Source organism: Mixophyes fleayi, chromosome 6 (genome assembly GCF_038048845.1).
Source record: "Mixophyes fleayi isolate aMixFle1 chromosome 6, aMixFle1.hap1, whole genome shotgun sequence".
NCBI lineage: Eukaryota > Metazoa > Chordata > Amphibia > Anura > Limnodynastidae > Mixophyes > Mixophyes fleayi.
The window spans coordinates 175,956,533-175,984,480 of NC_134407.1; the positions used below are offsets into that span (position 1 = coordinate 175,956,533).

Sequence of the window (27,948 nt, forward strand, 5' to 3'; positions counted from 1 at the left end):
TTCCCATTGTATTGCTCTTTTCACCATCTGTGTAAAAGAATACCTACCTTATATAGAGAAAAAATATATATAAATAGATACTTGTTTAATACAGTCAAATATATTTTTCTCATGTATATTTGAAACCTGTTCCTGCCTTAGCCCAACCCATTTAGAAGCCCTCAGAGATGGAAGACTTCCCCCTGATGTTTCACACACTGTCACATGCAATAGCACTGGAAGAATTCAAGACCGTTTTACTGTCTGTGCTGTTTGCTGCCATGATCAGCCATAGAAGTTACTTGGGATCAGCTGAACTATTTGTGATGTGATTATAAATGGCTGTGCGTGGAGCTTCAGGGAGCAGTCTTTTCTCTTTAGTGGCTGGGAAAAGGCCAGGCTATAACAGGAGTGTGGCTCAAATATACATAAGAAAAATATATCATTTTTACTCTAAATAGTAAAAGGGTAGGAAACATCAACAGAGCAACAATTGCTCAAATGCAGACAATATAAAATATCCCCAAAAAGTCAATGATTCAGGCCAAATGCAGAGCCCTTTATCATGACAGTGCCAAACATGTGTGCAATCATATATTCTATTTATACACTAATGTTCCCACCAAATGACACATTGTGATACATTTGTCAAAAATGCATCATCATGTGCCTGAGTCATTGCCGTTTCAGGACAGTGATAGCAGAAGAAAATCATTGAAAAACTGCATTATTATTTGTATAAAGCCTTTTTTCAATGTTGAAAGGTTTTTAAATATTTGTGCATGTACCCTGAGACTGGTCAGGTGGAGCTGTAATGTGACCCTTATTACCCTAGGCCAGTATTGCCAAGGCAGCTGTTGCCAGCTACCCTGACAATATTTTATTGGGAAACTGTGGTGATATGCGGTAATAAAAACTCCCATCCTTATGGCCTTTTGATAAATAGGGGCCTATTAATCAAGCCTTAAACCATGCAGAAATGGATAGTGTAGGCATTTTTAAGTATGTCAGCAATTTAACAAAGTACTGCAGGAGAGGGATCATCATGTTCCTCTCCGGCAACCTTCCTACTCTCCCCTGCGTTAATTAACAGAATTAACCTTTCCGTAGGGTCGCGTGTTCGCAGAAAAGACCCCTGGTCAGAACTCTGGATTTTCATTATTACAGTCTAGATGCTCTGCGATGACAGATTATACTTAACGGGGCAAAATTGCTAATCATGTTAAGTAGGCCCCTAAGGGGGGGAATTCAATTCCCAAGAACAACACGGGGTACGCACACATTACTGAAAACATGACTGTACTAACGGAAATGATGTGCACCCCCGCATTGTTTTTTAGAACAACACAGGGAATTGAATTTCCCTTAGTGTCCAATTGAGTTTTATTAGAGAGACGTTTGTTCAAGTAACAGTTCAAGGAGTTGTGGCCAATTGGTAGACAGGGGTTTAGGGTTCTAAAGGTTTTGTGCCTAAAGGTTACAGAGGTAAATCCGGCTCTGTTTTCAATAGCAGTTATAAATGCCTACAGGTAAAATTATTTTTCTAAGGGTATATTTGCTAAAGTGCGGGTTTGAAAAAGTGGAGATGTTGCCTATAGCAACCAGATTCTAGTTATCATTTATTTAGTACAATCTACAAAATGACAGTTAGAATCTAATTAATTGCTATAGGCAACGTCTCCACTTTTTCAAACCTGCAGTTTAGTAAATATACCCCCTAGTCTTGACATAGCAGCTGCAATATATAACAACCAGAAATTGCATTACTTTATGAACAGGTCCCTTACTCTCTATTATATTGTAGTTCTTTGGGTGTAACAAATTTGATTCAAATTGCATTAAAAACTAGGAACAAACAGACATTAGGGTAAGGCCTAAAATAAAGTCTGATAAAGGCTATTATTTATCTACATGCAAGTCCACTTACTGGCAGTCTATAATTACCCAAATAATAAGATACAACACAAGCGTAACATACAGCCTGATCTGAGAGTGGCCCTGACAGTCCACGCTGCAGCAGGCTGTCTGTGTGAGTGTTTCTAGACAGGCACCGTTGCTATGGACACCGTGGTTCCTTTCATTCTTCTGCTAGCTCCACCTACCATTACCATGGACACCCGAGACGCTCTTCTCTGTACTATGCTCAGTCAGCTCAACAAAATAAGACTAAGATTCCTGCAGAACAAGCTCCAGGACACAAGACCATTTTCCCATGCTAGATTTGAGGTGGACACAGAGAAGTTAGCATACGTGCCAGCCTGGGGTATGTGAAGTCTATGCAATAATCTATTTTTTTTATTTTAAAGTGCTTACTGATAATGTACAATTTACATTAGATAAGCATGACAAGTAGCAGCGTGTCTATGACCTGTGCTCCTAGATCAGTGATAGGCAACCTTATACACATTGAGTGTCGCAAGGGCAGCAATCTAGCCTTCAAAAGGGACTCATATTACCCTTAACAAGTTAAAACAATACAAATCATCAAAGAAAGAGTCACCTAAATTTAATAATATATCAATAGGCATTTTAAACAAGCGTTACAAGTCCCTGGCATTGCCCCTTTAAAACCGACAATCTGACTGTCGCGATTTGAAGTGACGTCAATCTCCAATGTCAGCATTCTCTGTAGACGGAATTGTTATGTGGCGTGTTGGAAATGTTGTCTGTGTGTTTTATGGTAAGTCTGTATTTCTTTCATGTCGGGCTTGTAACCAGAATTTTTGTGTCGCTATACTTAGTGTCGCAATTATCGCAGTAGGAATAATGACTACCGCTGGTGTAGGGCTGGAGTGCCTATGTTTGGGTTTTCCCCCCTCAATCCATACACATTTTGGTAGGTTAATGTTTCTGTGGTAGAGAATTCAGAGCATCACTGGGCCAGGGACTGATGTGAATGGTTAAATATTTCTTTAATGTGATGTATACTATATAAATAAAAGGTTAATAATACTATTTGCAGGTTGGAGTTAGGGCCTGTGATGGAGAAAAACTGGGACAGATATAAGTCGATTGTCAATGGACATCACATGAGGGACATGCAGCACAAGATGGATTCAGAATATCAGGTAACTGGCATCTCTACTCAGGAATGGACATAATAATGCAACTGGAATGGCGTCCTCATAAATATTGCATGTTTTAATTACATCCATAAATGTTGCTGCCCCCCTAAAACATTCTGGGCCTGATTCATTAAGGCATTCAAAGCCAACGTATTGTGCTTAATTCATAGAAACGCTTGTAAATTGGACATATGCCCGTTCATAAACATATTCACATCCAGCAGCAGATGTAAAGACACGTCTGTGACAGAATGGACCACCTATGCCACCCTGTCTGTTGTTGCTGGGAACCGGCTGAGCTTTCTTTGCACCGTTCCCCCTCCTAATCACAATTGCGCTCTCGCTGTAGTAGGAGGGACTTATGATGCTGCCACCCCTGGACTCCTTAACGGCATCCAGAACCGCATTCTTTCTGGGTAACTATTGCTGCTAGTGTACCCCATTGCTGGTGCACCTGACCTCTTTCTATAGATTAGGGTTGCTGTAGATGGATTTCCCCTGGCCTATCACACTGGTCAGAGTTGCTGGATAGCGGGCAAAGCGTTAGTACTGGAAAGCTGGGTCCAATCCTCAGAACAGCCAGAAACGGATTAGATTTGCATCTAATCTGTAGGTCACAGGAACTACAGCAGGGAAAAAGTTGTCAAAGCAGGATCTTGAAGCAAGTAATGTTTATTAATTCCAGTGTCCTGACAAGGACAGTTCACACTGGTTGAATGTACCAGTGATCAGAAATTCAGATGGAAGAATAATTATACGTTTCAGTTTAAATCAGTGCTGTTTTATACAGTTTTGGACACAGCCTAGCAGGGAGTAAGCCAGCCCACTGAACTCTTTGCTGGCCCCAAGAAGTTGAAGTTGAAGTTATTTTTAGTATCAGGATGCAATATGTTCCCCAAAACATGGATTTAAATGCAATATATACTTAACTAAATTTACACTTACCTGTGATATCCTAGATCACGTGCTGTTTACAATGTTCAGACAGATTCTAACACACTGGACAAAAGGCCACTCAGGAACACCAGTAATTTAGACTAAAAGGACATGTTAGTTACTCACATGAATAGACTTAATTAGCCTTAATGAGGACTTCCTCTCGAAGCTACACAACAGACTTCCTCAACAAATGCTTATTGTATCAGAAATCAAAACCTCAGAAATGAATGCATTTCCTATACAAAGTGCCAAACGATATAGTAAAATCAGTACATTGTAAGGATATAAATAAACGCCTTCCGTTATTTCCTTTAAATAAATTTATAACATAAGTTATTTATAAGTGATCCAGCCACAACGTCTGTCCTCTCTGCTCTAACAGACAATACACTGCAGGATACGTCCAATACATATGTGGTATATAAAGTCCCAAAAAGAATGAACAGAAAAAAAGAAACAAAAAAAAAAAATCTATGCCACCTGTTAATATATTATAGTAATTAATAACAAAACATAAAAAATAGGTTTTCTTTTCTCTCCCCACCCCACAAAATACATATATTACAATGTTGTTAATGTCTACTTATGCTCCTGATTGCAAACACATGTTATAGCATGCATACGCGACCGTCACCACTAGTAGTCAGAACTTACTCCCGACCTGTAGCTGGTACAAGTGATATGACAGAAAATTACTTAGAGATGCCCTAAGCTTGAATCAGACGCTGCTGCGTGCGTTCAAGCTTGGCACGCCATTACTGTACTTTAACTATGTACATTCCCCTCCCCGTTCTGCCCCTGAAATCGTAGGCTGTAGTAGGGGTCTTTTGCGCTCAAAGATGAATTGGATTCACTTGTGTTCTCTGGTGTATAGTTCATTTCTGGGCAATGCAGAAGCAATTAAAGCAAAGTATGGCACATTTCTGCATTTGCGTTCCTTGATGGATCAGGCCCTCTATCTTTGCAGTGGCCATGGTCTGCCTCCTTATAGACATTTGTTCCCACTAACAAGGCAGAAATAAAAGCGGACAGACAACTTGGGCAAGCTGTGAGACCGTAATAAGGAAACAATGCTTAAGAGGGTGGTCCACCGATGCATTTTTATTTATATGCCTCAGTGTAACACATTCATACCCTCCACCCCAGCTCCTGTATAGTTGCCTTATTGTAGCTGTAATTCAAACACACCTAACAGGAGCAGAGACCACATTGGATACGAGATTCAAACTGCGTCATATAGGAGGAGTGTATTTAAGTAAGAAGCTTATTGTCAGGAGCTGTAGCCATCCTAGTAGGTCTGCCTTCAATACACACACCTTGTCCTAGCAGCTTGATTGCTGCAGTCTACCAGTACTGAAAGTCTCTGCTGCTAATCCTGTACAGATCCTGTGAAGTAATAGTCCTGCCAGGATCTATAAATCTGCTACACCAAAGGGGTAATTAGTAAAAGGGAGGATTTGTTTCCAAGCGGTTCACCCTTTTAAAATCTTGCTGAAATCATTGTGTTGGGTATATAAGAAGTATATCTATATAGTGTAAATATCCACTGTAGGGAAAGTTCTTTTCCACATCTATGAAAGTAGGTCAATAAATGATTCACTGATTGAAAATGATTCACAAACAGCTTTAAATTATACCTAATTACCAGGAACTAATGTGCAGTTAATAACCACATTCATAATTGCAAACCTCTGTTTTGAAATGTATTGATATGTATTACAATAAAGAGTAAACACTTGTATAATGAGAAAAACAACTAATATGGAATCGGGCGTATTTGACAAATTCCTCACTGTATATAACCAGCAGATTGACATACACTGGGATATATCAATCAAACTTCATGGTGCTTTTAGAATATGTTTTTGAAGTATGTAGTTCACAACATTGCATACTTATATTCCTTAACGTTTTCTAAGGCAGAACCAAGTAAAAGACAGATATAAAAAGTTCCTATCAGTAAATTACTCGGACAAGTAGAACATATTAAAGGAACACTAATCCCCAAAATTGAAAATTTCCTACATAAATTGTAAAGATAAAATATATTGTTCCGTATTAACATTCCACTGCAGCTCTGTGTTACTTCCCCACATTATAGACTGCTAAAGCTCCTCCAATATTTTTAGGGCTGTGACTTAGTGATAGATAAATCACAGACTGCAGTCATTTAAGCCACAGTGACATCACTGGTCCCTGTGTATGTATCTGCCAAACTACAGAAGGCCGCCAATTTGTCATTCACTCTGTTTGGGCTCTGTTGGAAAACCATCTCCTAATAACATGGTAACCTGCTGCAGATGAGTGAAATAAGTAATTGGGGACATATTTACTGAAGTATAAAAACTCTAGTCATTCCATGTATATTATTTAGCTCAGGAATATACATATGTGTTAATATCAAATGGTGGCTTTACTTGCCCTATAACCTATAGTTTTATAGAGGTGCATTATACCACATGCATTCATTCTCTATCAAATCATATTCTCTCAGATGCCCACTTCCCTGGCAGCATGGTGGCTAAATGGTTAGTATTTCTGCCTTACAGCACTGGGATCATAAGTTCAATTCCCGACCATGGCCTTATCTGTGAGGAGTTTGTATGTTCTCCCCGTGTTTGCGTGGTTTCCTACGGGTGCTCTGGTTTCCTCCACACTCCAAAACCATACTGCTAACAAATTGACCCTAGTCTATCTGTCTCTGTGTGTGTGCGTGTGCCTGTGTGTTAGGGAATTTAGACAGTAAGCCTCAATGGGGCAGGGACTGATTTGAGGGAGTTCTCTGTACAGCGCTGCAGAATTAGTGGCGCTATATAAATAAATGGTAATAATATATAATAATGTTATGCTGCTTCCACTTCAACTGCTGTTTCACATATCCTGCTGCTTGGATTGCATTGCCAATATCACACACCAGGCTCTCAGGTCATGTAATTTACCTTTCTGCTGTCTTTCCAAGCTGGCCCTGTGGTCCTCAGGCTCTGCTGGATTCAGATCTCTCTGTAAGATGCTGCCAAATTTGTCTCCACTCCAGAGATTCCTCCAGAATCAGTGTATGGGCGCTGCCATTTTAGATTCACATGATACCTCGCAGGCAATCAGAGGATAGCAGCCTCCACTCCAGGTTTCCCTACAAAACCAGTTCCTGGGAGCTGCCATCTTGGATCTAGTCACCTGATCCATCTCAACAACACAGAGTGCTGCTTCAGCCCAGTTGACTGCAGTTTCCAATCAGGAAACAACAACTACTATAAAAGGACTTCATGGAGTCCTTACCTGTTGCCAGTGTAATGTTGTATTTCCAAACAGCAGTTGCCTTCACAACTGTCTGTAGGCTTTCTATAGTTCTGGGTTCCAGTCTAGTTTCCTCTGCTAATCTATTACCACTTGTACCAGTCATTTTATTTTCATGCAAAGGAACATAATCAGGCCACCCAGCTTTGTGTATCTAGTCACCAGCCTAACTCCAGAAACACAACCCAATCTTGGTACAAACAGATCCTCAGGTGTGCAAACAAATTCTCATCTCATGAACTGCTACCATGACAGGAAATATAAAAACTCCATGTAGAGCCTCCAATACCACCATCTGTGCAGCTCCAGCAATCCAGGGAACCAGCTCCATGGTTTATACCACTGAATAGATGCCATCTGTCTACCTGCCCACCACCCAGGACACAGATCTCCCTGATCTGCGCTACAAGAACTCTTGGAACTGTAATGTTCTTTACACCTGCACCTCATCCCAATATCCTACCCTTTGGAGACTACAAGTCTACTTTACAAAACCCTCTACTCTCTTGCAACTCGATTTACTTATGAAAGGGGAAACTATTTTCTTCACCGAATTCTCGCACAAGCTCGCTGTACCTGATGCCACCACAAGAGGGCTTCAAAGCTATAATTTCTTGCCAGCAGCTCATAATTCATACCACCTAAATGCTGAGCTTGCCACTTAAAGTTATCTCAACCATAACCTATCTACAACTAATATTCTAAAGGACACTGAACCATGATCTATCAAAATGTTCACCTAATTATGTCTGAGTGTGAGTGTGTGTCTATATTAGGGAATTTAGAGTGTAAGCTCCAATGGGGCAGGGACTGATGTGAATGAGTTCTCTGTACAGCGATGCGGAATTAGTGGCGCTATATAAATAAATGATGATGATGATGATGATGAAATAATGAAAAGCAACACCTTCCCTCCCGATCTCAAAGCTGAACTATCACTAAGACCAAGGGAGGGCTGGCAAATATTAGCCCGAAGGGGCAAAACTCTACTCAAACATTTTAAAGAAAATAAAATGCAGGTGAACCAGCCCAAGGTAGCACACTATGGGACTGGCCCGTGGTTAGACACCCCCACCCCCGTTGCCCACCCCAGACAGTTTCTGACTGACTTGGCATCCAACATACCTTCAAGAGATATTTTTCTCTGAATCCCCTCTACAAATTTGGCTCTTACAATAACCAAAGGAGCAAAACCCCCTCACAATCTTTGATCTCTCACACCTAGTAGAGAAGTTCAAAAACAGGATCCCTACCTAGTGCCTCCTATTTAAAATGTAAGCTCTCACTAGCAGGGCCCTCGTCCCTCATGTTTTCCTTCTACTATTGCAACTTCTCCCTGGTCCTCTGCACCTCTAGGCTTCATTCCCTAGCCCTATTCCTTGAACCCATGCTCCTCTGCAATAGCTTCAGTTTCCAAGGCTCCGAGAGCCTGGGCTAACACAGTGTACAGATGTCCAATAGCAAAGAACTAGGTAGTATCTTTTTTTAAAAAAAATGCAAATCATGCAAAAAGGGATCGAATTCCTCTGTGAGGCATCACAAGATATTATTGCCATTTCTGCCAGGACTATGGCCTCAATAGTGGTTGCTAAAAAAGCTCTCTGGCCCCATCCATGAGCAGCAGATGGTCACTTAAAGAATGATTTAAGAACACTTCCCTTTGAAGGTTTTCTACCTTTTGGTGATAACTTGACACAATGATTCTATAGATCACTGTCTGTAAATCTCACTGTTTGCCACAAGAACGAATGGAAGGATATTTGTCTACCTCTTCATCTTAACAGCACATCAAAGAAAAGGAGGTTTAGGCCTGATAGGTAATAGATTCTGGTGTCAATGTATGCAAACTGCCCTTTGAGGATTTCAGAGCTAAACAAGGGAGGCCAGGGCAGAGGGTCTTTCAATGACTCAGCCTACAGTAATCCATGTGGTTGATAGGATTGGCCACTATGGAGAAGTTTGGACACACATTATCCGAGTTCATTGACAACAGGGAAAACAATGAAGAGAATTTCATCTTATTCCCAAAATAAATCTCCAGAGGGGTTGGAAGCATTGCACATTAGCCTGCAAATGTTACAGAAGACTTAGGTGATTTACCAAGTTCCACCAGCTCAAAAGGGTACAGGCTTTTATTTCAGGCTTTTTCTAGTAAGGAAATGCTCATGGGGTTTTTGAACTATCCTGGATTTGAGACAACTCAATCAATTACTTTATGCAAGCTGTTTTCACGTGAAGTCTGTTTACCCTATTCTAACCACAATAGACAAAGTAAACTTCCTCGTATCCATAGACCGTCAGAATGCTTATTTTCCTATCTCTGTTGCGACTCAACACTAGAAATTCCTCAGATTCTATGTTCTGGGTCATCATTTCAAATTGACCTTTTGGTTTTGCTACATCCCCAAGGACCTTCACCAAGGTGTTAATTAGCCTTGTGGTGGAATTGAGTAAGCAATGAATCTCTCTCTGGCATTTATCTGGTTGACATACTAGTGACGGGGAGGTTGCTGGATAATAAGTACGGTGAAGATTCACCCAGTGCCTTTCCAGCAGCTAAAGTTCCAGGGTGTTCAGATAGACACAGCACAAGAAGAAAGGTTGATCAAGATAGAGGGTCTAAAATTATTGGCTTCAATCTCAGTCTTCTGGAGATGTTCTCTTTCAAAGCATTCTCCCTTCAGCAAAGTGGCATATGGGGGACCTTTAACTGTATTTACTCACATAGTGGGATTGCAGGCAAACCTTTCTAGATCAAGCCAGTTGACTCACAAGCATCACCAAGGTGTCCCTCGCATGGTGGCAGGATAAGTAAGTGTAGGAATGTTTCTTTCAGAGCCAGAATAGATAATGCTCACAACATAATCCAGTTCCACAGGCTCAGGAGCTCATCTCCTTACAAGAGTGGTGCAGGTTGCATGGTCTCAGAACAGAAAAAGACTGTAAACCATATGGAAATGAGAGTAGTGTGGAATTTAATTGAGGATTTTCATACTCTGTTACAAAATAAACATCTCAGAATATTTTCTGAAAACCAAATTGTAGTAGCTTTTTTAAACCAAAAAGGAGGTACCAGGAGCTGCACTATGATGTTAGAAGTTTTATCAGTCATAGCATGAGTAGAAGTTAATCTACTGCCTCTCTCTTTGCTTCACGAGGCAGGCAAACATAATGATGTATTAGCTGATTATGTCAGCCGACGAGAGATCCATATGGGAGATCCAGAAAATATCTGAGGGGATGTGTATTGGAAGGGTTTGGAGAAGATATAAAAGTTTTAGTAGAATGTTCATTTTAATTATAATCATTCTCCCAAGCCAGGAGAAGCCACAAGATTGCCAGTGCCCAAATTCCGCATGGAACTTGGGAATTAGAGGGACAAAGTTGATTTTATACAAGTCAGAGAGGTCCCTAGGCAGTAGTACCCCTAGATACTTGATCCAAGAAGGGTGCCAGGTGAATGAGAAATAGCATCGGAGCCCCTTAAGAACATGTGGTGGGATAGAGAGATTCAGGGTCATAGCTTTAGTATAATTAATTTTGAAGCCCCGAACCTCTCAAACTTGAGGATTAAATTAATGAAACCTTAGGGTTGGTGACTGTTGCCAACAAATCATCAGCAAAGAGGGCTAACTTGTGCTCCAACCCTCCCACCCTCACCCCTGTCACATTATGTTTATTCCTGATGGACCGAGCCAGAGCCTCCATGCAAAGAACAAATATCAATGGGGAAAGCGGGCAACCCTAATGCGTGCCATTGTAGATGGATAATGTGTCAGATTCCTGTACAGGGAAAGGATTCTATAAAAACAGACCGGACCCAGTCCCATGTGCTGCAGCACCCCCTCGAGAAATCGCTAATCTTCCCTGTCTAAGGCCTTTTCCGGATCAGTTGACAATAATAAGGCCGGGGTGCGTCTATTCTCTATCAAAAGCATCAGCTCATTAATCTTGGTCGTGTTATCCCTCGACTCGTGGCCCAGAACAAAGCCCACCTGATTACTATGCGTAAGGTTTGGTAGTAGGATCTTCAGACGATTCGCAGTCATTTTCATGAAAAGATTTAGGTCCACATTTAACAGGCAAATCTGGTAATATCTGGAGCACAGAGAGGGGTCCTTACCCTCCTTATGAAGAATTCTAATGTGTGCTTTGAGCTACTGCCGGTAAAAGCTGGATTTATCTGAGTCCTCTGCTACGTACACACCGGAGGTTTTTCAGCCAATTATCGGGCCGCATTGGTGGATGCATTGTCATAACGTCGGCTACTAGAAATAACATGCTTTTAATGGCGAATCAATAGTAAATTTGTTTTACATGCTCCATATGACATTTATGTTTTGATGTCCTGGAGTGATATGCGACATTTGATTGCTCTCTATTACAGTATTCTTATGTTTATGTGTATTGATTTTACATATTATATACAGTAAAACCTCTATGTACATGGAACTGTATATATATATATATATATATATATATATATATATATATATATATATATATATATATATAGCAACAAAAGTGCCCTTCTTGTTGTAGTTGTGACACCACTTTATTAAAGTAATTCTATCGTTTTCAAATAAGCATTGCCCAAGTGATTGTGTTGTGTTTCCAAGCCACAAAGTAATTTATTTTAGCAAATGCAAGATTTAACAATTCAATACATGATTATAATACAGTACAGCCAATACCAAAAGATAAATACATACCGCTGCGTTGGCTTGCGCTAGCTGCACTCCCACTGGTACCAGAGGACAGTATTGCACTCTAGAATACTGTGGTCAGAGAATGACTGAAGCCAGTGGGAGTACACAGCTATGTTATATACACTCAGTGTTACAGAGAGAACAATGCAAATGACATGGATTGCTTCTATTGGTCCAGTTATCAGGAAGGTTCAGAGTGCTGCAGGTCATAGGCCAGTTCAAACCAAAATATCCAAAAGTGAGGGTCATCTCTCTAGGGGTTGTGCTCTGAATTTTCCCTCCAAGTCTCCAGTTTCAACTAGTCTATTAGCATTCTATAATTAGTATCACTTTAAGTATTTATTCCCTAACATCACTAAATAGAGTATGCAATGTGCAATCTCTTCAGCGAATGAACCGGACAACTGCTGATGAATAGGGGATTAAAATGATACCAGGCATGACACATTTCCTATAACCTGAACCTTAAATAACACTAAAGTGTACATATAATCATAATATATAAACTAATAATAAACTAAATACTATCTGCTCATAAATCACTCTATAACTGAACCAATATGAATATGAAGTATATAAATAACTAAATGTTGTAGTGTGTGTGTGTGCGTATTTTACCGTGCGATCGCAGTATGCCACGTGTAGCGTGGCATACTGAGGGCAATCGCACGATAAAACAATATTAACCAATATACTTTCGTTCGTCCAATTATACGACTTTGACAACTTGTTGCAAGAGCACCCTGCAAACATTAGCAACACAGACCACTTCTTGTTCCAAATCAAGATGGTGCTATATTGTTGCATCACAATAACAGCCAAAGCAAACATCACACATCAGGACAACACCAGGCAACCTACATCTGGCTATACAGCAATTCCATAACTACCAGCCAGCTACTAACTGGCATCAGTTGCCATGCAAAATTGCACAGTACAGGTCTTTATAGTCGAGACTCCTCCCACAGCCTTGGCTTGATGGACAGGAGACACTCCCACTTTGACTTTAAAAAGAAGTCTCCTCAGGTGCTCTGTAACTCTTATTCAAACACCCTCCGTCATTCAGTATATAAATCTGCATATAGATGTGTATTGCATATGTCTGTGCATAATTAGGCATCTGGATCCATCCTGTCTAGAACAAAAGCACATAGCTATGTATAGTGTAGAATGTGGGTTCATTCATCCTCAGGAAATTCCTGAAGTTATCTGGGTTGTTTTCCCGTATATGAGAAACTGAGTCTCTCCTCTGGAACCACTCTTTGGTCCAACAAGACCGATTCTTTCCCAAAGATGTGTTACAGAATGAATGGCAATGACGTATTTTCTTTTCCTGAATCAAAGTTTCTGGGAGTTTTTGACAATGGCGTTCAGCACTTTTATTTAAATTTATTTGGCATATTACTGCTGGGAGGCTTTATATAATTTCAGTGTGTACCGAATTGCAATGATTTGCAACGACATTATGCCTGTCAAAAATCGCTGTCCGGTTGGTTGGTCGTGCAAAAATCGTCTAAAATGTGTATAGTGTGTACGCATGAATCGACCAATCCGACCTTCAGTCATAGGTTCAGTCGTTGTAGATGCCACATTGGTCGGAAAATTCTTCAGTGTGTACCCGGCCTCTAGCCCAAATCTATTGTCCTCAAATTCACCAGTTTTTTTCTTTTGAATAAACTTAATTCTGTAATAATATACAATGATGCTGCCTTCTTAGAACACAGTCTAATATATAATTATATCATAACAAAGGTGGCATTATAATGGCTGGCCAGGCAAAGGAGATATTGGCTCTGGACCTCCTGGAAGCCCCAATTTCTCTCTGTTTCCAGTATAAGGGAAGTTTAGTAACAGTAAATACAGAGTAACCTTTTTTTTTTAATTTACAATTGCAGCGTGTAGTTTATTCAGGATCATTATAGTGAGATAGAAGATTAATAAAGGAGGTTCAAAGATTCTTTGGGGTCCCCTAGTTTAGTGGCAGAGGAAAAGAATAAATTCAGCATATTAAAGAAATGTCGGCATTAGGATACTGCAAGTAATATCTATACACGTATATGGATCCAATGGAAGGACAGATGACTCAGTAAGAACAGGTTGAGCTAACATTTGGGTGTGCCCTGTATATATATATATATATATATATATATATATATATATATATATATATATATATATATATATATATATATATATATATATACGTATATATATTTGTAAAAGATTCCTGTATTTGGTACTAACGATATGCCCATTCACTTAAAGAATCACACTTTTTTGCAGTCTCATTTACACCAGCAAGAGCGGATAAGAGAGAGACAAGCTGCATCCCAACGCATCCCACATCCTCTCCCAACCTTTTACTCCAGCCGTAGTTACAGTAAGCCATGGCAGAATGGAATGACCACAAAGACACAGGTAATGGTACATGAAGCTCAGCACATTCATTTGAACAATACCTGTGCCTCACAATCTGCATAGTAAAAAGTAAAAAAAATAAATAAATATATATATATATATATATATATATATATACACACATACATGTATATACACACATACATATATATATGTATATGCGCATATATACACACATACATATGGTATGTATGTAAGGTTCACGAATGTTAAATACCTTCTTATATGTATCTTTATGTATGGAAGCATACAAATCCTTGATTTTTTTTATTTTCTGGTGCAAAACATTTATGTATTTTACACATAAGATTTAGCACAGCAAAACCAGCGACACTGGAAAGAACAGACCACTATTCTTTCCAGTGTGGAAATGAGAAGGGAGAAACTGAAAAGAAAAAGCAATAAAAAAATCTTTCATTAGCTGCTTGTATTATTTCCTGAATGTACTAATTCACCACAGAAGCTGAAATCACAATAAGTTGGATTACAACATGCCATTTATAGATATTACAGAGAGGTCTGTTATCTGCTCACAGAGGGCCTGATTCATTAAGGGAGGGATACTGAACACAATGACCAGATTCAATAAGGAAAGTAAACAAAAAAAAAAGAATTTTTCTCCTGGACAAAACCATGTTGCAATGCAAGAGTTGCAAATTAGTTTATTATTTTGCACATAAGATAAATACTGGCTGTTTTTTATGTACCACACATATACTTAATAACTTTTTTTGTACACTGAAATTTAAAATTAATCTAGAACATGTCCTTCCCCAACTATAAATCTGTCATTACTTTTTAAATTTACCTTCCCCTCCAATTAAACATGGTTTTGCCAAGGTGCAAAGTTACTCATTTTTTTTTGCTTTACTTTCCGTAATGAATCACTACACAAGACATTTCAGGATATGTCCATAACCTATGTGGAATATAAAATCACAAAAGAATGCACTGAAGTTAAAAAAAAATGTTCCGTGAAAACGTTCTGTGTTAATAAGATAGTGATTAATGACAAAATGTGAAAAAATAAAAAAGTGTATTTTTTTTCCCCCATGAAATATGTTTCTATAATGTAATTAATGTCTACTGTGCACAACGAATCTGAAGTGGTCTAAAGTGTTGTTCTAAGTACATAGAGATGAGCCACAATATAGAATCCTCTAGTCCGATTGCCTACATGTAGATAAATATTTTCTCTTTATAATGTACATTATACATTCCATAAACAAATTGTATTGAGAAGTAATGATATTGAAAGAAGATCAGGTTGCTTCCATGTCTTAGTTATGAAGAGAGCCCCTCTTTCAAACAACGTGCCCTATTATAAGTTACTGTCTGGTGGTCATGTCTGATCGTGTGTGATCACAGAAATGAAGAAGTCCAGGGCTAGGGGAGAAAGCAGCTTGACTCAAACAGTGGTGCAAGCTGCAATAACAAAGTTATATTTATTTCAAGATGATGGATATATATATATATATATATATATATATATATATATATATATATATATATATATATATATATATATATACACACACATGTTAACCCGTGCATGATACTCATTCATTCTAGAAAATGTTTGTTCCCCGGGGGGATGTTAGGGCGGGGCGATTTAGGCCCCGCCCCCTTTCCGACTTCTGAGGCTGCCGGAGGCTGCACAGTATGTGCAGGTCCGCTCGGCAGTGACAGGCAGGGACAGTGTGCTGCCCGGCCGCTCTGATTGTGTTTAAAACACAATCAGAGCAGCCGGGCAGCACACTGTCACTGCCAAACGGACCTGCACATACTGTGTAGCCGTCGGCAGCAAACCTCTGCTAGTGGGGGGGGGGGGGAGGCGATTGCCCCGATCGCACCCCCCTGGATCCGCCACTGTACACATGTGTGTTCATGAGGTAAAATATCCTCACGAAAATGAGTTTGACCCCTCAACTCGTCAATAATGTCAGTATACCAAATTTCAGCCCTTTTTGAGGGTTTTTTTTCCCACACACACTAAGAATTCAGTAGGTCAGTTAACCCGTGCATGATACTCATGCATTCTAGTCAAATCAAGCTACTTAAGGTGTTAAAAACTCCCCACTGTCACCCCCGGCAACCACCAACCACTCCCAACTGTCACTTCTCCTTCAAGAAATATATATATCTTTTTTTAAATCTTTATAAACACTTTTAACAATTAACAAATTAAAAACATCTTAGTATACCAAATTTCAGCCCTTTCTGAATTTTTTTTTCCCCACACACTAAGAATTTAGTAGGTCAGTGTATAACTCCGCCCAGCAGGTGGCGCTGCAGCTTAGTTTTATTTTTTCCACACACAGACAGACTAACACACGCCACTAGACATTTATATTATAGATATATATATATAATAGTCATAATCTCTTATTATTATGCACAGGTGCTGGGAGGGACAGGACGTGATGATGGACAAAACAAGCAACAGCAGTACATCAGCACTGTGTCCAAGCTACCGGCTATAGAGAAGGACAAAGTGCCTATTAGGAAGAAGACTGCATCCACCCCACGTATATCGCACCAACCACAGACATCAATAACAGGTAAAATGACCATTGGTCTAATGGAAATAACATTGTATGGGACAGGAGATGGCTCCCACTTTACATAGTAGCAAGAAGTTAAGGTTTTAATTAGCAAGCATACCTGGTTTTCCTGGTATTTGTTTATTCAGGTGGTTTTATGTTTTTTTTAAAATCCTCTAATCCCATTTGATTTTTAAACACATTCCAATTAGGTCCATTTTTCTGTCCATTCTCTTATATAAGGCTTACTATTCTCATTAGAGTATTTGCCTAGGCCAGTCCTTCACTCACATTCATGATGATTCAGCTCCTGAAGGTTAATAACAAGAATTAGTATCAGTAATTCCGCCACTGATCTCCACCCTGATCAAAGAAAGTGCCTATAAGGTGTACTATAGATCAAATGTATACAACTATTTATCCCTTATTATATATTATATTAATATATGGTAGTCCTGTCCTAAAAGTTTTGGGTCAAGGTGAAATGTCTGATCATAAGGTTCTTGGAGTCAATATTGTCAAAAACTCATGGGTGTTCCTGCTTTATCCCCCTTACCAGACATGGATTAATTACCAGCTGCCTTCCCATATTTTGACCACAGCCAAGTGTCTCATAGCTAAGACTGGGTACACACTACGGGTTTTCTGCCGATTATCGGGCCAATCACACGATAAATGAACATTTGGCACAATATCACATTAGTGTGTACACTGCAACGATGAACGATTACCGTTCCAAAGCACATCGTATCATTTCATTTGATTTTTAAACCAGACTAAAAATCTTGTTTAACGATGCAACAATGTTGATCCAGTTCTGCAGTGTGGCTGCACTCACTACCTGTCGTGTCCATCGATCTCTATAGAGTGTGCAGAGTCACAATCTTTTCAGTCTATGGTTATGACAGATGAAGAGCACAGAATTGAAGATAAATCTTGTAATACGTGTATAGTGTGTACACATGAATCGGCAGGCTTTAATCGTTGGTAAAATCGTTAAAGATATCGCATCCGGAGAAACTTCCTGTAGTGTGTACTAAAACATGGAAGCAACCTGATCCTCTTTCCATATCATTACTTCTAAATACAATTTGGTTTATTGCTCACATGGAAAATAGACTGCATTATTTACATAATATGTAGAAAATATCTAAATGTGGTCCGCACTCCGATATACCAGACTGCAGGATTTTATATTATGGCTCATCTCTATGTACTTGGAGCAACACTTTAGATCACATCAGAATTGATGTGCCCCTGCCCCCACCCTCCGCCTCATCTCTTATCTGTTGATGTAAAATGTAAATAGAAAAATGTTATATAGTAATATAATATTATGATTGTTTTTCAATGTGAAAGCTATTACTTATCATGGAGCTGAAGAAGCAGAAGGAGGAGACCCAGAGATGATTTACACTGAACTTATTCTATTTATAGTGTAGAAATGGCTTCCATGTACAGAAATGGCCTGCCATCGCTTGTAGGTATAGTCCCATCCATGATCCACGTTCTAGATCAGAGAGTGGGAGCCAGAAGCTCTTCAAATGTTATGCTCTAGATGGTGAAGTTCAGTAACCCTGGTTAAATCACAAGTTGTTGATGGGCTCATACACAAAGGAGCACAGGAGCATGTGATATGTTTACTCAGCGCTGAGTTCAACTCATGGTTAATGCAACTCAACCAGAACTAAGGGCTATTACACCCTACAAATCAAGTACTAAAGAAAGCGTTTGTGTGTTCTTTCAGAACGCTCTTCAAAAGTCTTAATGAAGTCTCTCTGCGCTGCCAGTTATTAATATTATCCACCTACCTATACACACACCATATACAATTTATTTGCACTGTTTCTGCAGTTGTAAATGTAGACTTACACACATGACGTATCCACACCAGCACACAAACAAATGTAAATTAACTAATTGTCCACCCAGCAGAACAATATCCATCATTATTATATCTGCATAATACATCATCTAATTCCAGGCAGATCATTCTGGAAGCTGTCAGCAAGCCCTGCAATTGCAAAACTGTTGTATGTCAGTCTGTAAAACAACCTATTTCACATATATGATCAGTTGCTTCACACGTGTGGGTTATTTAAGTTCCACTTTGGAAATGTTATTTATATCAGCAGATGGCCTCAGTTATTGCACATCTATTATTAAAATTTAAATAATATGTTCTATGCCGGGTTGCGCAGCCGGGCGCAGGATAAACTAATCCTGCACTGAGAAGTAAAAGGGGCAGGGGGGCCAAAACTCCATCCCAACGGCCGGCACTGGGCATGTCACTGCCTGATACTAACAAGTGCCAGCCGGTGCTGCTGACCAGAAGGGGGATCGAAGATGGTTCCATGGGCAGGGAAGGGAATCCATCCAAAGGCGGGAGCACCGGAAAATGAATGAAGCTGGGCAAGATTGAGTAGGGGCATGAATGAGGAGAAAGTGGGGAAAAGGAGAAATGTGGGGAAGGCTAGAAAGATGAAATGTCAGGGAGGGAGCAATACATATGTAGTCAGCTTATTAAACTATATATCTGCAGGATAGATAATAGGGGGCGGGGGGTCTGAGCAGGAGAGGGGAGAAACTGGGGGAATAAAGAGAAGAGAGACATAAGAGAAAAGGCTGTACACTCCCTGAAGGAGGAGAGATAAAGATTGGACATAAATGGAGACAAATTGGTGTTAAGAAAGAGAAGAAAAGTTACGCCACGCCAAGGCTTCAATCATTGTTACTGAACATTTACACACCTTGCACGTCTCCTGTCACACAAAACGCTCACTATACTCTCCCACTACGCCCATGTCACTCTCCCAGGTCATATACATAAACAATTTGGGGCAAAATGGTAAGACACTAGAAGTGTTCTAATCCGCTGTGTTTGTGCTTTCTTTGCTCAGTTTCTGAAGTGCTTTGCAATTCTCGTCTCCAGATTATTGTTTGGCCCACACTCACCACTGTACAGTCTCCCCCACGCTCACCTCTGTAGGTCTTCAGGTACCTGTGAACCATACTGATATTCCAGCCACACATACAGGTTGAATTAGTAATGGATATCCTCCATGTGAGCAGTAACGCCCCGCCAAGTCTTTAACCACTGTTACTGACCATTCAAACACCTTTTACACACCTTTCATGTCTCCATTCACTGACAGTCATACACAGTAATTGCAATACTCTTCAGTAGATATAAAAATATTTGCATTTTGCTTATCTCCAAATGAAACACTATGTTGAATCCCTTCCTAAACCTGATATAACAAAACCTTTAACGCCCCTGGAATCCTTGTGTGTGCACTCGCCTCTGCAAAGGGGGATTATTTCCACATTATATCGCCTCCTTGTCTCCTCCAAACAAGCCAACACCTCCATCCATGAACTCAAGTGGAAAGCTGACTTGGGCAGACCAGATCAGGACACTTGGGCAACAATTAGACAGACAGTCTCTAAGACATCATCTCATCCCTTGTCAAGAAAAATGCATACAAAATATATTATCGTTGGTACCTAGTCCCCACCAGGTTGAAAAGAATTTATGTTTCCGCCTCTGACTTATGTTGGAGGGGTTGTGGGGAACAGGGGTCCTTTCTCCATGTCTGGTGGTCCTGCCTTCAAATTGCCTCTTTCTGGGATGATGCTGCTGCTCTCTTTAGTGATGTTACTGCCGTCCAGGTCTCCAAATGTCCATGGTCATTTCTCCTCGGCTCTCCTATTGAGGCCCTAGATAAACATACAGACAAATTGTCCGTTCAGATCTTCAATGCAGCCAGATGTCTAGTTGCGAAGCATTGGAAAAATCCTGATCTCCCCTCTAGACAGCAACTACTTGATAAAATTTGGTACCTGGCATTTATGGAAAAAAATTCTGCATATCTAAATAAGAAAACTCACAAAATCTCCCAAATTTGGGGTGACTGGTTAATTTATAATAGTATTTCCAGGTCTGCACACTCGCCTGACCTTCCTCAGAGTGTTTCAGCCCTCTTCCTGTGATTGATATTTAGTAGATTACATTCTGCATATTGTCACTCGGGCCCCTGGAGTCCCAGATTCGGTCTCACCTCTCTCCCCCCCCCCCTTTTTTCTTTCCTACTTCTCCCCTACCCTCTATATACATTGTCACACTGTTATTCTCCTTTCCTAGGTCTATTTTCATTTTTGTGCTAATGTACCTAATATATATGTGTCACGGTCATCTGTGTTTCTTGATCCGATTCGGGACCCTTGGGACTAGCTGGAGCAGGACTGAAACAGAACCTAGCAGCCTGGATGATCTTCCTGCTCATGTTCTTGTTGAATGTAGAATATAGCAGGGGAATGAGCAGTTTGGAAATGCTGACAGGAACAGAGCACTTGGTAATGGTGACAGGAACAGAGCACTTGGTAATGGTTACCTATCACACAAATTATAGACCTACTGAAACCCCCAAACAGCGCTCACACCTCACACACTTCAGGTTTGCCACCACCTATTGAATATGGACAATAGGGCCCCAATATACTGACCCACACTGGCACACAAGGCTTCTAGCTGCTCACAGACTAGCCAGACCCACACCAGCAAGCAAAGGGTTAACTTTTCACACCTCCAGACTGTTACACAAATGTAAATACGAGCACACACAGCTTGTTAATTAAATGTATCAACAGATCACACACTGGCATTCAAACGGTTAACTTGGCCGAGCTATATTTCTTCTTAACAGGCTAATGGATTCATTAGAGTATCAAGGACGCAACATATTAAGTTATAGATTTAATATACAAAAGTACAGGGCATACAGATATAAAAAATGGTTAATAAACAATTAATAGATTGAGATAACATACACAAGCAAACAGTTTAAAATAAAAAAGGGTTACATTCAGAGTGGCACTTACGTGAATTGCCTTTTCTGGCCAAGGGAAATTGGCTTGGAAGATGGACAGCTTATCAATGTGAATTGATTTCCCAAAAAGTCTGACCCCTTGCTATATCTGGTCTCAGCCTTTTAAAGGCATTTACCCACCTCTTTCTAACCCCAGGGGGTTGTGGCCTGTGACACTTTTTTCAATCACCATTTGCATGTTGCCTGATTTACTAACCAATCCTACTATGTGGTCTAACTTTTCTGTAGTGCGTTTCATCAATCTAATTTTATCATTAATAAATCCCCTATGACTCTGTCCAGCTTTTGATACCAAACATGATGAAATTTTGACAATGTGACGTACCCTTTCCAACGATATGTGATTTTAGCTGTTCCCAGATACCACCCATACCTGTCATTCACAACTTTGTTGTGATTTCTGCTCCTCAGTATTGAGTAGCACCCAGATTCCCCAAAATATGAATATTTCTATATACCTGTATAGGCCTTCAACATGCTGCCTTGGGCTGCAAGGATGTCCAGCTGTGACCGGCCCCACAAAGTCTATTCAGGAGTCCAAAAACTATCTTGTGTGAGGATATATCTCACAGCAAGAGTTCTTTGAAACTGCCATAGGTGACACTCCTATGCTCTCACACTGAAATGTGCAAAGCCATCAAATACATTTACATCAGACTTTGTCTTCATATTTTACACTTTAGTAGCTAACTTATCAATGGATTCATTTGATATAACATATTTACACTGCAGTTATGATTTATCCCTTATAAATAACTGTAAGTTCTCTATGTTCATGACACTGTCTTCATATTTTGTTCCTCATGTATCATGTTATGTGTTATGGATCATAGCTTTCTGTATTTTTCATGTACAGCGCTGCGGACCCTTTGTGGCGCCTTATAAATAAAAGATAATAATAAATAATAATTATTTATTTGGGCTTTTGTATTACTACAAAATAAAGATTTTGTAAAACAAACATTTATACTGTACTATACTAAAAGTGTGTTAATACAAAATTTTCAATCAGGGACCTCTCTGAAATCTGGCCTGATACAGTTCCAGCAGGACTGGTGTATAGCAGCCCAGGTTTTGTGATATTTCATTTAGATTACAAATTGTTTTTACGTACTAGTGCATGCATTACAATTCTGACATGCCAGAGGTGTAATGGGACTTACTGCTTTAGGGATCGTGACATCGCAAAACCATTATTATTTTCTCTGTATTTTTCACATTAGTAGTTTCTCAGCCACGGATCACAGTGGAAAAGAGAAGAGTACACTTGCGTCGCCCTTCTGCAAAGCTGGGTCTTACATATGGAGGAGAATCTACAGGGAGAGGAAATGTGCATAAGTCACAATCAAAGGCTATGGAACCAAAGGGTCAGTGTGAGACTCTTTTGTACTTGACTTGTGTAGTCTCTATGACAATAATCTATTTTCCATCAGTCTTGTTGCCTTATTGTTTAAACCGTGAGACACAGAACAGATAGATATTCTAAAATAACAATATTGCCATTTCCTGAGCCAGAAATTATCAGCTACTTCCCAAGGTCTGAGAGCAAATTGCTGTGGAGCCACCACTATTAAATAACTAGCTGACTAACAACCCAATACACATAAATATGGTATGTGAGCCTACCTATCCCACAACTTCTGCAAAAACAGACCACTTAACTCACAACGAGCCATAATAACAATTCCTGGTAAGTTTAAAACATATGACCCTTACTACCCTCTAGCTTTAGTGCATATCCTCTTCTTCTAGTACTTAGAATGTAGTATGCTTTCCTCTTGTATCCTGTTATATCCCTGGATATATGTGAAAGCATCTGTTATATCACTCCCTCTCTTATCTGCTCCAAGCTACACATATATATATATTGAAGTCCTTTAGCCTTTCCTGTTAAATTTTTAAATACTTAACATAAAACTTATTTAGACTTGTCTCCATCCACAAGACCTATCATTGTTAGGCTTAATATTCTATCTTTTATTTTTATCCTCTCACTTGTATATCAAAAAAATGTTTTGCCCCCTTTACTTAACGCATGTGTCTTTGCGCATCTGATTTCTTTTATGTCTTCCTTTTGCTTACCTAGATATACTACTTCACTCTTTGGAGTCTGCATATACTTTGTAAAAGCTTTTACAGTGCTCCCTACCTACTTTGAGAACAAGCTCAAATTTCATTGTGTTTTTCTTAGAATTGAAGTCTATAATTTTCCCCACTGCTCCTGCACTCCGTTCAAATATCTCTACAAAGTCTGAATTCCTGACATTTCAAAACTTCTGTTTTTGTGTGGTCTGTATCACCATTTACCTTGTCTGTGCTCATCCTCACAAACCTCTGGTAGTCTGGTACCATTTGTAAGTATTAAGTCAAGAATTTTATCTTGGCAAACGGGCAATTGCTTTCCCCCTGCAAGGGGACCAACTTCAGTCCACATTAGGTAGATTAAAACCTCCCAGAAATGTCATCACAACTATTAACTTTCCTTTCATTGTCATTTTGGTGATGTCCTCTCCCTTTACTAATATTGCATTCCTCAAATTCCCAGACAACCACTCGCTAGATGTTCTAGGGGATTTAGTTCAGTTCATTTCATTCTCATTCCTTAAAGTTAATTCTTATAAGTATACTATACTACGTTTTTCCTCTACAGTTGAACATCAGAAACAGATATTTCAGGAAAAAGGGACATCACATAGAGTTCATAATGGAACAAGTTCAACCCAACACAGCCGTTCAGAGGAAAACTTCACCAAATGCAACACTAACTATGGTCGAATTCTGACACCAGCCTCGTCTTTAATGCAAGAATCAAGAGAACAAACTCAGTTCATCCAAAGACCAGCAAGTTCTACAATATCTCCTTTACAGACATCTGACTATGTGTTCAATGGGCAACCAATGATAAACATCAAAGATACTACAGAAGGTGATGAAGGAGCTAATAGTTTGGATGCTGTTTATGAAGTGTCTGTTTCTGATTATACAAGACAGTTGCCACTGGTTATGAGAACTCAGTCTTACGATACACCACCCGATCAATCTCATCCTGTGGAATCCAGCTTTACAGACTCGGGGGCGGATGAGAGCAGGGACAGTGAGAATGAGGAACACCCAAGCATTCCCAGGCAAGGCCAGGAAGTCAACTCAGAGATTTGGGGTTCTACATTAAATGGGGTGGACACTATTACAAGAAACAACTTTTTCTCTGGAAGACCTAACCCAGCACCAGTCCTAACATCTCCTAGACGTTGGCAGGGAACCGGTCCAACAGTGCCGCAAGAAGTTGACCATTTCCCAGCTGCTTTTTCTAATTTAAGGGACATGATTGAGCTTGAAAGGATCAGTGCTACAATAACTGCACCTCCATATCTAGAACTTAATAGGGCACCAGTGTCGGTAGTATTGGAAAGAACACTACCCCAAATTCAAGTTATCAATGCAAATAATGTCAATATGCAGAGCGAAGAATATCATACAGTTCCCCAAACAACCACCAGAGATTCAGTTGTCAGAGAGAGGGATATACTTAGTAGTGAGCCCTCTTCTGTGCCCTATGTAGCTCCTCTGGGGCTCAGTTTGTCTTCCACAGTACCCAATATTACAATTTTGCATGAGAACTTGGATCTGGTCTTTCACACCCTTTCCATGCAAAGACAGTCTGCAAGAAGAAATCTGGAAAATATTGTATCCACAGTACAGAATAAAGAGGTTGTGAAACAAGCGGACCCAGAGAAGCTGAAGAAGCTGCAGGAAAGGTAAATATTTTTGTATTGTATCATAAAAGGCTTTGGATAACCCACCTAGCATATCAAACATGCTCATCAGCTGAAAAACCCAAAGGGGACGATTCAATCAGGCACAAACTGTGGTAATTTCATCATTGTGGTAATGTTCCACCGACATCACTTGAATGTTTCAATTTAACACTGTGAATTTCTTGAGCAACTAAATTGTTTGATTCGCTCTACACCAACGCAGGACCCGAGAAAGTACTGGCCATAAATACCTGCTCTTGCCTATAGCAAGTTGCCATAATACAGACGGTCTGTATTTAGAGATGTATATTGTTTCCTGTGGCTCCTGTTGGTAATCAAAAGCAAAGTGCAACTTGCAGCCAACATTCACATAGCATTTTTTAATAATATTATTATAATATAAGTCAGTAACAGTGCCAAGAACCGCTGCTCTTGTGAGATAAGTCCGTCTTCTAAGACAATTCAGCACATAGGTCTCCTAGTTCCTTTCACACCAAGGCCCCTATTTATTAATATAATCTAGAAGTGGGATGCGCCACGATATGCATGCACCAAATAAAAAATACCCTTAGATGGCGGACTGTGTATAATACCAATTTATTCTATAAATCTCCAAAAATGTACATATCGATATAATGATAATTAATAAACAGTATGATATGATTAAAATAAATTGACCTAGAAATAAAAACAATGAATAATATAAATATTTAGTGTCTGGCCAGTACACTTAAAAATATAATAACCTCATTAAATGAGTATAGCAATATGACATCAATAGTCCAGAGATAGATATAAGTCTATTGATTCTGGTCACGAATCTGAAATATATATATATATCTGTATGGATGTTTATAATATAAGCTCAAGAAAAAAAGTGAATAATTGAAATTAAGAACAAATAGACACAAATGTGCCTCTTACTGCGGTGGTCATGTATAGCCTTCTCTCTTTTATTGGTCTTCAAGATGCGGTGTCTCTGTATTTATGAGAGTGATAGGATGTCAACTCACTCGTTATCTGTGTTGTAGTCCGTTAATCGGCAGTGTCCTCTGCACGTAGTAGTCTGAATTCAAGAGGTGGAGTTACTACGAACTCTTATTTCAACAGCTGAGTGTTGCTCCTCCAATTAAGACTTAGCATGTGTCCAATAGTTATATTAAAGCGGCATATACTTCATATAGATATTCACAGTGACACCATGTGTCTGGTAGTCTAGTACCTAGATGTGGTAAACACACCTCCCGATCTGTGTAGGGTTTGATGTTAATCTTAATCAGAATCTATGCAGTCTATTTCGATAGCAGAGTGCCAGCAGTGCTCGTATAACGCACTGGGCTGAATAGATTCAAATGATATTGACCATATGTAGAAAGGCTAATGAAAACATGATCCAACGAATAGTGTTTCTCTCCAATAAATCGATCCAAAGGATAAAAAGTAATGAGAGCGTCTGCAATAACCACTAACGCGTTTCGTCAGCTCTGAGCTATTTATTAATATACAACTGTACCACAGATTTTCTACCGCCACTTATAGTAGCAATAGAAAATCAGTAATTGCCGCAATTTATTATTAAAATATTAATACCGGCTGGCAGTGGTAAAAGTAGTATTGTCGCTTTGCCAGAGAGTCTTGGCCGATCTGCACATGCGTGACCCTTGTTGCCAGTTCACACGTGGGCTGTGGAAGTGGAAGCCTAAAATATATAAAAAATAATTACTTTACAAGTGTTCTGATTTGAAAAATGATTTAAATAAATAAAGCATGTTCCTTTCTGCTATCATCAATTTGAGATCACGTTAGAGAAAGGAGCATTACATGTACTGCCGGCATCCTTGTAAAATAGTCTTCCTCGTGCTATGCATGGAGAAGCTTTCCTAAGAGAAAACTAGCAAATCTCTTCACTGGCGGAAGCTTTTGGTAAATAGGGAGCAGTCCTACCTCCAGCGAATACACTCGTTTTACTCAGAGGTAGGGCTTTTCTCTACTTAATAAATAAACCAATATGACACATTGACACGTCTGCTGCTTTTCCTTTAGAAATTACCCAAATCCACATTTTCACCGCCGCCTGAGGTGCAAACTATTTTGAGAGAATTTAACACCTTTTTACATGTGATAATTTCACTGGGTTTTACAGCAGAATTTTTTCCCCGATGCTGCTATATTTTTCCATCATAAAAAGATATTGTCATGAGATTAACGGCTTTCACTCACAAACGCAAAAAAAATTAGGAATGAATTATGCAATGTAAAAAAAGGTAACGTTTTTGTGGGTAGCTTTTTCACAAAAATTGGAAATTCGCACCTAATTGAATCATCTCTTAAAAGCAGTTATTAAAAGCTCATTTAGG

General features: G+C 39.5%; 1 protein-coding gene across 1 annotated transcript in view; it reads left to right on the forward strand.

Annotated features, from left to right (window-relative positions):
* The first annotated feature begins 2,161 nt into the window (after positions 1-2,161).
* Positions 2,162-27,948, forward strand: part of MARCHF10 (membrane associated ring-CH-type finger 10) — a 37,961-nt gene continuing 12,174 nt past the window's right edge. Inside the window, exons 1-6 of the mRNA XM_075215374.1 lie at positions 2,162-2,242; positions 2,942-3,047; positions 14,270-14,404; positions 16,806-16,965; positions 23,060-23,203; positions 24,487-25,591. Coding sequence (XP_075071475.1) covers positions 2,961-3,047; positions 14,270-14,404; positions 16,806-16,965; positions 23,060-23,203; positions 24,487-25,591 — 1,631 coding nt within the window. The 5' untranslated portion in view covers positions 2,162-2,242; positions 2,942-2,960. The remainder of the gene's footprint in view (positions 2,243-2,941; positions 3,048-14,269; positions 14,405-16,805; positions 16,966-23,059; positions 23,204-24,486; positions 25,592-27,948) is intronic.